Source organism: Haliotis cracherodii, unplaced genomic scaffold (genome assembly GCF_022045235.1).
Source record: "Haliotis cracherodii isolate W230 unplaced genomic scaffold, xgHalCrac1.p SCAF_25, whole genome shotgun sequence".
NCBI lineage: Eukaryota > Metazoa > Mollusca > Gastropoda > Lepetellida > Haliotidae > Haliotis > Haliotis cracherodii.
This window is the reverse complement of record NW_027266281.1, coordinates 4,404,353-4,416,886: the sequence shown is the minus strand read 5'-3', so window position 1 is coordinate 4,416,886 and position 12,534 is coordinate 4,404,353. Positions and strand designations below refer to the sequence as shown.

The following is a 12,534-nucleotide window of genomic DNA, read 5'->3' as shown; positions in this document are numbered from 1 at the left end:
GCTGCATGTGAACTCTGCGGAGAGCAATTATCTTACCACTTATCTTAAATTAAAATTCCAAACACTCAAGAACATTTCATTAATAGCTTAAACAAGATAGTTGCTGAAGACATTAAGTCAAACAAATCATGCGAGTTTCCATCCACAAGTATAGATGTCAGAGAGCATAAAGAATCACTTACGTCCGCCTGGTGGTGTTGTGAATATTTTAGTGGTGGCCATGGAGACGCCGATGGCGTTCATGGCAGTGATCTGCAGTTCGTAGGCGGAACTGGGCATCAATTCAGTCAGACTAATCTCAGTGGTGTCGCCCTGGTCGACGGTCTTTGTTATCATCTCGCCAACCACCTTCTCGACCTTCTCGGGATCGTCCGCTTTCAGCTCCACCTGAACACACATTTAATGTCATGACACTGAAATATGACAATGAATGCAATATGCACCATTATCAATTTGGCCTCACGTTCACAGGGTTTTCGTTTGTTGTTTAACGCCGCACTCAGCAATATTCCAGCTATATGACTGCAGTCTGTAAATAATCGAGTCTGAACCAGACAATCCAGTGATTGACGCCATGAACAATTGGGATACAATTGAGTTGTGTTTAACGCCACTTTGAACAGTATTCCAGTCATATCAAGGTGCGTCAGCTTAACGTGGGAGGAAGGCCCGAGGTGATTTATGTCTCAGACGTAACCACTTTGGTAAAACGGGGATGGGGCTGACAAAGGTAGAAACATAATCAAGCAAACCGGGATTTGAACCCACATTTATAAGTTCCTTGCATGACCAAGGGAGACAACTGTGCACAGCGAATTGTGGCGCCTTAGGTTACTGAGCCACCCGGTCGCCCTTAAGGAAAGCTACCCTACAACCTGCAAACCTTCCACAGGAATCACATGGTACATAAGGTGGAATATTCAGTTCATTTCACACATTCTATTGATGGCCGCCATGGTAGTGAGATCCTGAGTTTCAGATAGCTGTCCGTCACCGATCAAATTTCAATGTGTCAGATGGTTTAATTAACTAGTCAGACTTTTGAGAGATAGAAATGTAGATTTCAAAGATAGAGTAAAAAGTAAATAGTAACAATTAGTCCTGCTGTTATCGATATGATAGAACAATGCACGGCCATCAAAAATCGTAAATAAAACTCTGAGCAGTGCATGTCTTTGCATCCTACTTTCTGTATTACAGGGAAACACTGTCAGGAGCTATGGTGACCTAGTCAAGCGCTTTTCTTATCGCGATGTTCATTGGCCAGATTGTATACATTCATCCAATCACGAACATTCTTGCATGGATTTGTTGTTATGGTTCGTCTTTTTGAAACATTCAGACTAAATGATTTTTGCTATTGACTTCGTACATTTCTCGGGTCCAAGTCATTGACCTAGACAGAGATATACATACCTGGTAATACTTGACCTTGTAGCCAGTCAGGGGCTTGCCTCCAGTCTCGGGTTTCTCCCAAACCAACTTATACGTGTTGGGATCGTCACTAGTCCTAGGGGAGGTAACTTTTGGATTGTTTGGCTGCCCTGAAGACACAAAACAGTATGTTTAACACTTAGTGGACCAGTAAAAGGTGAGTATCAAACCTCAGTCCCCTGATTTTCAATGAGGAATCTCAGCTCCAAATAACTTTTTGAGCAAGTGAGTTTTTACTCGAAGGTTTCTATTTGAATTGGGTTATTACATTTTTCATTGGGTAACCGATATTTTTTCACTCATCTATTCATCACTCTAGGAATTTCCCCCCAAATGAGCGAGCATTTTAAGATTTACTGAGATACAAATGTGCCACTGTGTTATCTCCAGTCACGTGGTGAGGCTGACGAAATATTGACACCGAGATGTTCCACTATCACGTACTAGTTGATAAACAAAATAAAAATTACGTCCTTTGTCTATGTGAATTAAGGAAGAAACCATCTTTTTGTATTTTAGTTGATTCTAAATAACATATACAGCAATATTCAAGAGATGTCAGGAATAATGTATAAGACATCACAGATGCATTGTCAACAGGACTGTCAGGACCATCCAGGTATTAAGTGAGTGAATGAGTTTGGTTTTACGCCGCTTTTGGCAATATTCCAGCAATATCACGGCGGGGGACACCTGAAATGGGCTTCACACATTGTACCCATATCGGGAATCGAACCCGGGTCTTCGGCGTGACGAGCGAACGCTTTAACCACTAGGCTACCCGACCACCCCCCAAGGTATTAAGACCAAGGTAAATCTCTGCAATGTATCGTCCCGCTACTGAAGGTCAGGTTTCAACTTACGGACAGCTGGTGTCGTGTCGGAGATTTCAGCCTTGGCCCCGTAGCCCACGTTGTTGCGAGCCTCCACACTGATGTAGTACCGCACCTCTGCCGTCAGCTTATCGATGAGGAACTGAGTTCGCAGTTCCTGGGAATTTGAGCCTGAGAAACACAGGACAGAGTTAAAGAGCTAAATAAAACATGATATTGAAATTGGCAAAACATGACACAGGCGGAATAAACAGCACTCAACAGAACTGTTAGTACAGGTGCACTGAAAGGCCTCAAACAGGAACAAAAATAAATAAACCAAACAATAAAATAAAAATAAATGAAATAAAAATAAATCAAATTGAAATAAAAATAAATAAAAATAAATCAAATAAAAATAAATTTATTTAAAAATAAATCAAATTGAAATAAAAAATAAATAAAAAAAAATAAAATAAAAATAAATCAAATTGAAATAAAAATAAAATAAAAATAAATAAAATATAAATAAATTTAATTAAAAATAAATCAAATTGAAATAAAAATAAATAAAATAAAAATAAATTTATTTAAAAATAAATCAAATTGAAATAAAAATGAAATAAAAATAAATTTATTTAAAAAATCGAATTGATAACAGTTCCACTTACTGACAGGTGCCATTCGTGTGACCTTGTTCTGCTCATCGCCCTCTGCGTAGTACACGACCTTGTAGTCAATGATGGGCTGGCCTCCGGTCTCTTGATGCGGGGTTATCAGCAGATCAATGGTCGTGGGGGATACCCCATCAATGGAAATACTCGGAGCGGATGGCACAACTGAAAATTAAAAAAAGACATCAAATAAGGCTTTAAAAAATAAAAGAATTGGTTCTCAGGCAATGACTTCAGAAATTATTGTGCAGGGGGGCAGTGTTTTTTCTCTCTTTTGCTTGTCCAAACTAGTATGTAACCAAATAAACAGTTGTGTACCATCAACCTGGGAAAGGGCCTCTCTACATAAACAAGCATACAAACTCCTATTGCTGCCATGACCAAAACACGAGATGTGTAGTAAAGCAGTGCTCATGTAACTGTGTGCTATATTGGATTGCATTGGTTTGTAGGTTTTTAGGATTTCTTAATTTTTTTTTAAAACTGGATATAAAATGAAACGTACAGCGGACGTTTTTATTTTTTTACTATATTTTTTAGCCAAAAGGGCCAAGAAATCTGTTTGAGTTTCAGATTGCTGTTGGTCACCCATCATTGACGATCAAATTTCAATTTGACAGACGAGAAGTTAACAAATCATGATCAAGCGATGCATCAGTGTATCGTCGCACTACTGGCTATTACTGAACCTACCTGCTTGAATCAACGTGATTTCCTTCTCCTGCTCGCCATGCAAGTTCTCAGCCATACATGTGAACTTCCCGAAGATGCTGTTCATATTCTCAACATTCACCGAAACCTGAAAGATAAACAACACTGTTATTTCCAACTTACTGCTGATCACAACAGGAGCCATCACGAGATGACACATACCCTGCATTGGATAAGTGATATCGTCACTTCGATGTGAAAAGATATATATGTCTTAGTCTTCATTGTCACAGTTGTGGTTTGTTTGTTTATTTGTTTGTATAACGCCTAACTCAGCAATAGTCCAGCTATATGACAGCGGTCTGTAAATAATCAAGTCTGGACCAGACAATCCAGTGATTGACATCATGAGCATCGCTCCATGCAATTAGGATACAATGACATGCATCAACCATGTCAGCAAGCCTGACACCCGATCTGTTAGTCACCTCTTACGACAAGCATAGTTGCTTTTTAGGGCAAGCATGGGTTGCTGAAGATATACTATACCCCGGATCTTCACGGGTCCACAGTTGTAGTAGCATATCTCTATATAATTATACAAAATTGGGAATCTCAAATGTCCTCTTTAAAATATTGCTTAACGGACATTTAAATTTTTCTGTCCGGACTTTTCAAAAAGTATTGTCCGGACATTCTTAAATTTTGACCCTGGACATGATCAACAGATAGAACTGAGCAGTTTCTGTCTTCAGTTGTAACACAATGAAGATTATCTACTCTGACAAGCTTTGTTTGTTTTGATTGCTGTAAATACATCGTACCTACATGATAGTCCAATCGGTCAATCACTGTAATAGGCAATAAACTGAGTTGACACTGATTAATCGAGGACTAATTACTGAGAACATCTTGTTAATTTGCGTGAAAGGTGTTTACAACTGTACATAAATACCTTGCATCCTCAAAATGCTACGATACGTAACCTCAAATAAGAAGAGAAAGTGTGAATGCAGATCAATCGAGCGGATCTGCCAAACCCTCAATCGATCCTTTTGTAAGTCGTGGCTAACGACTTTCACTTGGTTGACATACAATGAGGATTTGCAGATTTTATTGTTTTCAGTAGCTAGTTGTATATTGAATCTTGATTGACCGCCATTTTGCTTTCTGTGACGATCGATATCAAATTTTTTATGGTCAATAATTAAGTACAGATGAAATAAGTATTCAAACAACTATTGCTATCAACGATATTTTAGTATTTGTGATTATATTATCTGTCCTGCTTTTAAATAATCTTTTTGTTGTTGTGAGGTCACATGATAACCAAATATGGGATAATAGTCTCGATCCAAATGTTTCAACTTGACTCATGAACATAACTCATGAATATTAATTAGACCGTTCACTACGTTAACAGATCGTAATTATAACAGAAACAAACGTATATTTTCCATGTATATCTAAAATGATATTATTTGTTATTAATTGTGCGGTGAATTAAACAATTTAAATTGAAACATTTCATAATTCATCATATTATGAATATGTAAGAACTTGTAATGTGTGTGAAAAGTCGTACTAAAATACGCTATTTGAGGGGGCGTGGCCTAAATGCAAATGTCCGATTGGGATTTTAAATTTTCTGGACCCCTGTAATAGAATAAGTGTTTGTTAACAAACAAGAGGAAAGTCTTTCAATGTAATATGTAAATTAGCCTGTGGCAGGGGTGTAATGCTCAGTCATTGCTGCACTGGAGTTTGGGCAAGACAGAGATTTTTTGTTCAAGTCAATGCTCCTAAACAAAAAGGAGGCGCCAAACAATATGTATATACCCCAGCACATTATTTCAGTGGGTGCAGAGCTCCAGATAACTTTTTGAGCAACTGAGTTTTTACTCAAAGGTTTCTATTTGAATTAGGTTATTCCATTTTTCATTGGGTAACCAATATTCTTTCACTCATCTATTCATCGGGTTTTTCCCCAAAGTACACATTTTGAGATTTATAAAAAAAAGAAAGATATTTTTTATGTATATAAGGGTTCTAACTATAGGCTTGACTTGGAAAGTAACTCAGCTTGTGACTGAGTTTCGGAAATTAGCTCCATTGTACACATGCTGAAAAAGCTTCATTTGTATTTACGCGTGCTGTTTTAATACAGGTGAGATTTTCATTTAATGCATGCGTTTCTGTACGCAAGTTAATTGAAAGTAACTGGGTTTTGAATATTTTGGGGGGTATTTTACCCAAATACACAGCTTATCTGTAGTTCTGGAGTGAGGGGAGTGAGTTAGTTTGGTTTTACGCCGCTTTTAGCAATATTCCAGCAACATCACGACGAGGGATACCAGAAATGGGCTTCACACATTGAACCATGTCGGGAATCGAACCCGGGTCTTCAGCGTGACGGGCGAACGCTTTAACCACAAGGCTACACAACCACCCTCTGGAGTGAGGTGTTGAAACAGGAAACACAACAAACCTCGAGGATGCTGGTCATCTGTCGAGTTCCCCGCTCCGAACTGATCTTGAAGTTGGGTCCTTCGGTGATGATGGCGCCATTGTGCTTCCACTTGATGACGGCGAGGGGTACAGCATTAGCAACGCACTTGATTTCCGTCTTCTCGTTCAGCCAACTGTACGTGGACGAGTATGGAGTGTCATCGAAGTTGGGCTTGACTGAAACAAATAAACAGGAATCAAGGGCATTGTGGTTATGTCACCTATACTGTAAATCTTGAAATTAACACAAACGTGAATTATATGCGAAAATGCGAGAGACTAAGTCTTACCCTGATTCCCCAAATGAGACAAGCAGGGGGCACTGGAGACCTAGTCTTACCCTGATTCCCCAAATGAGACAAGCAGGGGGCACTGGAGACCTAGTCTTACCCTGACTCCCCAAATGAGACAAGCAGGGGGCACTGGAGACCTAGTCTTACCCTGACTCCCCAAATGAGACAAGCAGGGATCACTGGAGACCTATTCAGCCCTGACTCCCCAAATGAGACAAGCAGGGATCACTGGAGACCTAGTCTTACCCTGACTCCCCAAATGAGACAAGCAGGGGGCACTGGAGACCTAGTCTTACCCTGACTCCCCAAATGAGACAAGCAGGGGGCACTGGAGACCTATTCAGCCCTGGAATCCACATGTGCACACAGATAGGTATGTAAGATTGACCGGCTACTTACACTCAACGAGAACTCGGCCATCTTTCTCCTGAGTTCCGGCTTCATTGGAGGCAGAGCATGTGTAGTTGTTGGCGTGCTTCGGTTCCAGTTTGGCGAACTTGAGCTTGACGGTCTTCACTTGAATCAGAGGCTGTTCCTCCACAGATGATTCGATGGTGATGTCTTTGTCCTGCAGCATTCACACACACTTATTTGTCGGTGTTCATTTGTTATGCCAGAGCTCCAGATAAGCTTTTGGTGTTGTGGGTATTTTACCCATGCATCTTAAAATCATTGGGTATCAGTAATTCATCTGGGTATTCAAATTTCTGTTACACACTAGTTTTTACACATGTGGGTATTTAAGTTAAATATTTAAAAACACTATTCATCTGGTCCCTGCAAACTGGTGTTGTGTGGGTTCGAGAGCTTTATAGGACTCAAAAATACCACGATACTTCCACAAGAAAGTGTGATGGCAAATGATCATGATGTAACTGTCATCGTGGAGTTTGGCAAGGTTGACGGAATGCCCCTTTATAATTTCAAAATAAGTTGCTGATTTGCTAATCGAATACGCAGGGTAACTTCACAATATTTTGATGATACGCACAAGTTTTATTTTTGTAGCGTATCTGTAATGTTCGTTGAGTATTTGATACGCTTGGATTATATTTTACTGTGTATTTCTGCATGTTGTTGGTTGGTTGTTTGTTGTTTTACGCCGCACTCAGCAATATTCCAGCTCTATTACAGCAGTCTGTAAATAATCAAGTCTGGACCAGACAATCCAGTGATTATCGATCCATTGATCCACGCAATTGGGATTGATGACATGTATCAACGAAGTCAGCGAGCCTGACCACCCGATCCTGTTAGTCGCCTTTTGCGACAAGCATAGTCACCTTTTACGGAAAGCATGGGTTGGACCTATTCTACCCCGGAATCTTCACGGGTCCAAAATAATTAAGAAATAATTCTGACTACGAAGTTGTTAAAAATGTGTGGGGAAGGTTTGATGTATAGTGCTATTTCATTGAGGTTAACGAAAGTTACATCAATACCCATCACTGATAGTCTGTGAGTGAGTGAGTGAGTGAGTATGGTTTTACGTCCCTTTCAGCAATATTCCAGCAATATCACGGCGGGGGACACCAGAAAATGGGCTTCACACATTGTACCCATGTCGGGAATCGAACCCAGGTCTTCGGCGTGACGAGCTAACGCTTTAACCACTAGGCAACCCGACCGCCCCGATAGTCTGTGATTTCTCATGGTTTGTCCAAGCATAACATAATTGACACCAGAAAGGGGCTTCACACTTTGTACCCATGTCGGGATTCGAACCTGGGTCTTTGGCGTGACGAGAGAACGCTTTAACCACTAGGCTACCCAACCACCCCTCAGACACTAGAACAGTGCACCGTTCCACAAAGTGATCTTAGCGCCACGACTATCGTAAGCCAATGCTAAAGTATGGGATCACCTTAGAGCTAAGATGGCTTTGTGGAACGGGGTCCAAATTTACACCAACTCACCTGGCTGTCGGAAATGGTGATGTCGGAGCCTGCAACTCTCCAGGTGACGACTGGTGCGGGGTCGCCCTTGGCAATACACACAAGCTCCACAGCATTGCCCTCTGGTACAGACTGGTTTATGATAGGCTCAATGACAGGAGGCACTGTAAGGAGCACAACACACAATGTTAACCTAATCTAAATGATATCATCACTGATCATAAGAAATGAGAAATGGCGAGTCTGCTAGCACACAACAAACAGTCACACTTTATGGTCAATCAGACACTGGTCTTCCAACACGCAACCAAGTATTTCTAAAGACAGACATAATTAGTGGTGTAACGTTACATCAAACTATCGATTGATTGCGATTGCTCGTCTCACGATAGTACACTATCGATTGCAACTTGAAACAATCGATACTATTGGCGATAGTTTGTCTAACTTACGATAGTTTCGATAGTTAATTTGTTTGGTACATTGATATGTTGACAGTTTGTATAGTCAAATACTAGTCATTCAATCACATTCATTCACATTGGTGATAAAACACTGCAGTAACCTAAGACTTTACCAGTTACATGAAGTGAAATTTTGTATTAAAATGTTTTTGAGAGGTCAATTTGAACTTGTTTTCTTTTCATTTCTGTTTTCTTTACAAATAGTATCAGAAAGTTATAATTATTTTGATGGTGTCAGTCAAAATGCTGAAATATATGCTGCTATAGCCTGCTATAATTGCAAGTGAAAAATATCGCAATAGTATCGCAATAGTAGGGCCACTATCGCAATAGTATCGCAATAGTTGTTTTAACTATCGCATTAGTATCGCAATAGTCAAAAATGCCTCAATTGTCACCCCTAGACATAATCTCACTTTACGATCAATTAGACACTGTATTTCATAAGCAGTCAAACACTTCCCTCTCCTAATGGTCAAAAGAAAATCAAAGAGTTATGTCCCTTTGTTTGAATGGCGCACGTTTCCACACTCACCAATGGTGTTGATGAAGACAGACTCAGTCACATTTCCACCCTGGTTGTGGGCGACACAGGAGTATGTGCCCTCGTCGCTGTCCTGGAGCTCCTCGATCACCAGCATCCCCTGGTTGACATTCACATCACTGACCACGCTGACCTTGTACCGCTCTCCTGTTAGAACAATCTTGTCCTGGAACACAGGAGGCAAGGGTAGAGTGAGAGGCAGGGTAGAGTGAGAGGCAAGGTAAGAGTGAGAGGCAAGGGTAGAGTGAGAGGCAATGGTAGAGTGAGAGGCAGGGTAGAGTGAGAGGCAATGGTAGAGTGAGAGGCAGGGTAGAGTGAGAGGCAAGGGTAGAGTGAGAGGCAGGGGTAGAGTGAGAGGCAGGGTAGAGTGAGAGGCAGGGTAGAGTGAGAGGCAAGGGTAGAGTGAGAGGCAGGGTAGAGTGAGAGGCAGGGGTAGAGTGAGAGGCAATGGTAGAGTGAGAGGCAGGGGAAGAGTGAGAGGCAGGGGAAGAGTGAGAGGCAGGGTAGAATGAGAGGCAGGGTAGAGTGAGAGGCAGGGGTAGAGTGAGAGGCAAGGGTAGAGTGAGAGGCAGGGGTAGAGTGAGAGGCAAGGGTAGAGTGAGAGGCAAGGGTAGAGTAAGACGCAACGGTAGAGTGAAAGGCAAGGGTAGAGTGAGAGGCAAGGGTAGACTGGCGACCTATATCTCCAGAGCCCCCCATATAGATAAACACGAGGTACTCGTGACCTATCCCTCCAGAGTCCCCCAGATAGATAAACATGTACTGGCGACCTATCTCTCCGGAATCCCCACAGAGATAAACACGGGGTACTGGCGACCTATCTCTCCGGAGACCCCACAGATAGATAAACACGGGGTACTGGTGACCTATCTCTCCGGAGACCCCACAGATAGATAAACACGGGATACTGGCGACATATCCCTCCGAAGACCCCACAGATAAACACGGGGTACTGGCGACCTATCTCTCCGGAATCCCCAGATAAACACGAGGTACTGGCGACTTATCTCTCCAGAGATCCCACATATAGATAAACACGGGGTACTGGTGACCTATCTCTCCGGAGACCCCACAGATAGATAAACACGGGGTACTGGTGACCTATCTTTCCGGAGACCCCACAGATAGATAAACACGGGATACTGGTGACATATCCCTCCGAAGACCCCACAGATAAAAACGAGGTACTGGCGACCTATCTCTCCAGAGTCCCCCAGATAGATAAACAAGGGGTACTGGCGACCTATCTCTCCGGAGACACCACAGATAGATAAACACGAGGTACTGGCGACCTATCTCTCCGGAGTCCCCCAGATAGATAAACACGGGATACTGGCGACCTATCTCTCTTGAGTCCCCCAGATAGATAAACACGAGGTAATGGCGACCTATCTCTCCAGAGACTCCCCGATAGATAAAAACGAGGTACTGGCGACCTATCTCTCCAGAGTCCCCAAGCGTAGGAACAGGGTCTCACCTTCTTGAAGGTGAATGATGGTCGTGGAGTGCCATCTGCCACGCACGTCATCTCGAACCGCTTGCCGACAATGGGTGTACTCCTAGTTGGGGGTCCCTTCAGGGAAGGTGGAACTGAAATGTAGAATTCAGGCTAAGAAAAGGCCAACGGAAATCTGTTCAACACCACTTTGAACTACGAGGGATTGACTATTAAAAGAGCTGAGCAAATTTGAGCATGCCCAGCATTTTATCAAAACCCCAGAAATGTCATAAATCAGAGTATTCATTATACTAACATACTTATCCTGATACAACATCTTGCTAATTCCCCCTCCTCTCCATCCCATAGGAGAACCCATTCCATGTGGTGTGACCTCCACCAGCTCAGATCAGAGTTATCTCCCATTGATCCCACTCCTCATCAAGCCTCAACGCACATCTTTATGAAGCAGATTTCACATCTTACCAAAAGTGTATTCTTGTTGAATATTTGTGTTATCCTTTCTCAGAAGCTTACTGCACACAATACTGCCAAGATGAGACGCTTGTGTGGCCTTCCACATTTTTGTGTGTTGCTTTACATATTATCGTGTGACGCTTTACGCAATTGTGTGTGTTGCTTTGCATATTATTGTGTGACGCTTTACACAACTGTGTGTTGCTTTGCATATTATTGCGTGACGCTTTACGCAATTGTGTGTGTTGCTTTGCATATTATTGCGTGACGCTTCATGCAATTGTGTGTGTTGCTTTGCATATTGTGTGACGCTTTACGTAATTGAGTGCTGCTTTGCATATCATTGTGTGAGGCTTTACACAGTTTGATCTGTCCCCTACCTGTGACAGTGACATTGATCTGGAATGGCAGAGAGTCCGACATCTCCTTCACAGTGATCATGCAGATGTACACTCCATTGTCAGCCTTGGTGATGTTCTTGATCTCCAGCCCCTGTGGCAGTGGACGGTAGCGCTCACCTGCAGCCAATCACCAAATACAATGTACAACCAATCTACCTCGTACAACCAATCACCAAGTATACAATGTACAACCAATCTACCTCGTACAGCCAATCACCAAGTATACAATGTACAACCAATCTACCTCGTACAGCCAATCACCAAGTATACAATGTACAACCAATCTACCTCGTACAGCCAATCACCAAGTATACAATGTACAACCAATCTACCTCGTACAACCAATCACCAAGTATACAATGTACAACCAATCTACCTCGTACAACCAATCACCAAATACAATGTACAACCAATCTACCTCGTACAGCCAATCACCAAGTATACAATGTACAACCAATCTACCTCGTACAACCAATCACCAAATACAATGTACAACCAATCTACCTCGTACAACCAATCACCAAATACAATGTACAACCAATCTACCTCGTACAACCAATCACCAAGTATACAATGTACAACCAATCTACCTCGTACAGCCAATCACCAAGTATACAATGTACAACCAATCTACCTCGTACAACCAATCACCAAGTATACAATGTACAACCAATCTACCTCGTACAACCAATAACCAAGTATACAATGTACAACCAATCTACCTCGTACAGCCAATTACCACATCTATATTGTACAGTCAATCAACAAATCTATTAGGGCTGGGACGATACACCAACTGAGCGATCCGATACGTATTGCGATACTTGCATGTGCACTTATCGATGTTGTGTAAGCCATCTTTTTCATAGACAGGATTGCCAAACCTGGCACACTGATGATTTACAGTTGACAGTGCATGGTATGGCGCAATGGATGAAAATAT

The 12,534-nt window shown here is 41.9% G+C and overlaps 1 protein-coding gene across 7 annotated transcripts in view; it reads right to left on the bottom strand.

The window, feature by feature from the left end:
* Positions 1–12,534, bottom strand: part of LOC139472908 (neural cell adhesion molecule 1-like) — a 130,328-nt gene that overhangs the window by 43,090 nt on the left and 74,704 nt on the right. For all 7 annotated transcript variants that reach the window (XM_071255368.1, XM_071255369.1, XM_071255370.1 and 4 more), the window contains exons 5-15: positions 11,571–11,708; positions 10,753–10,865; positions 9,267–9,441; positions 8,289–8,431; positions 6,772–6,940; positions 6,060–6,256; positions 3,614–3,719; positions 2,918–3,085; positions 2,298–2,438; positions 1,417–1,544; positions 183–387 (exon numbers count right to left, since the gene is read on the bottom strand). In XM_071255368.1, coding sequence (XP_071111469.1) covers positions 183–387; positions 1,417–1,544; positions 2,298–2,438; positions 2,918–3,085; positions 3,614–3,719; positions 6,060–6,256; positions 6,772–6,940; positions 8,289–8,431; positions 9,267–9,441; positions 10,753–10,865; positions 11,571–11,708 — 1,683 coding nt within the window. The remainder of the gene's footprint in view (positions 1–182; positions 388–1,416; positions 1,545–2,297; positions 2,439–2,917; positions 3,086–3,613; positions 3,720–6,059; positions 6,257–6,771; positions 6,941–8,288; positions 8,432–9,266; positions 9,442–10,752; positions 10,866–11,570; positions 11,709–12,534) is intronic.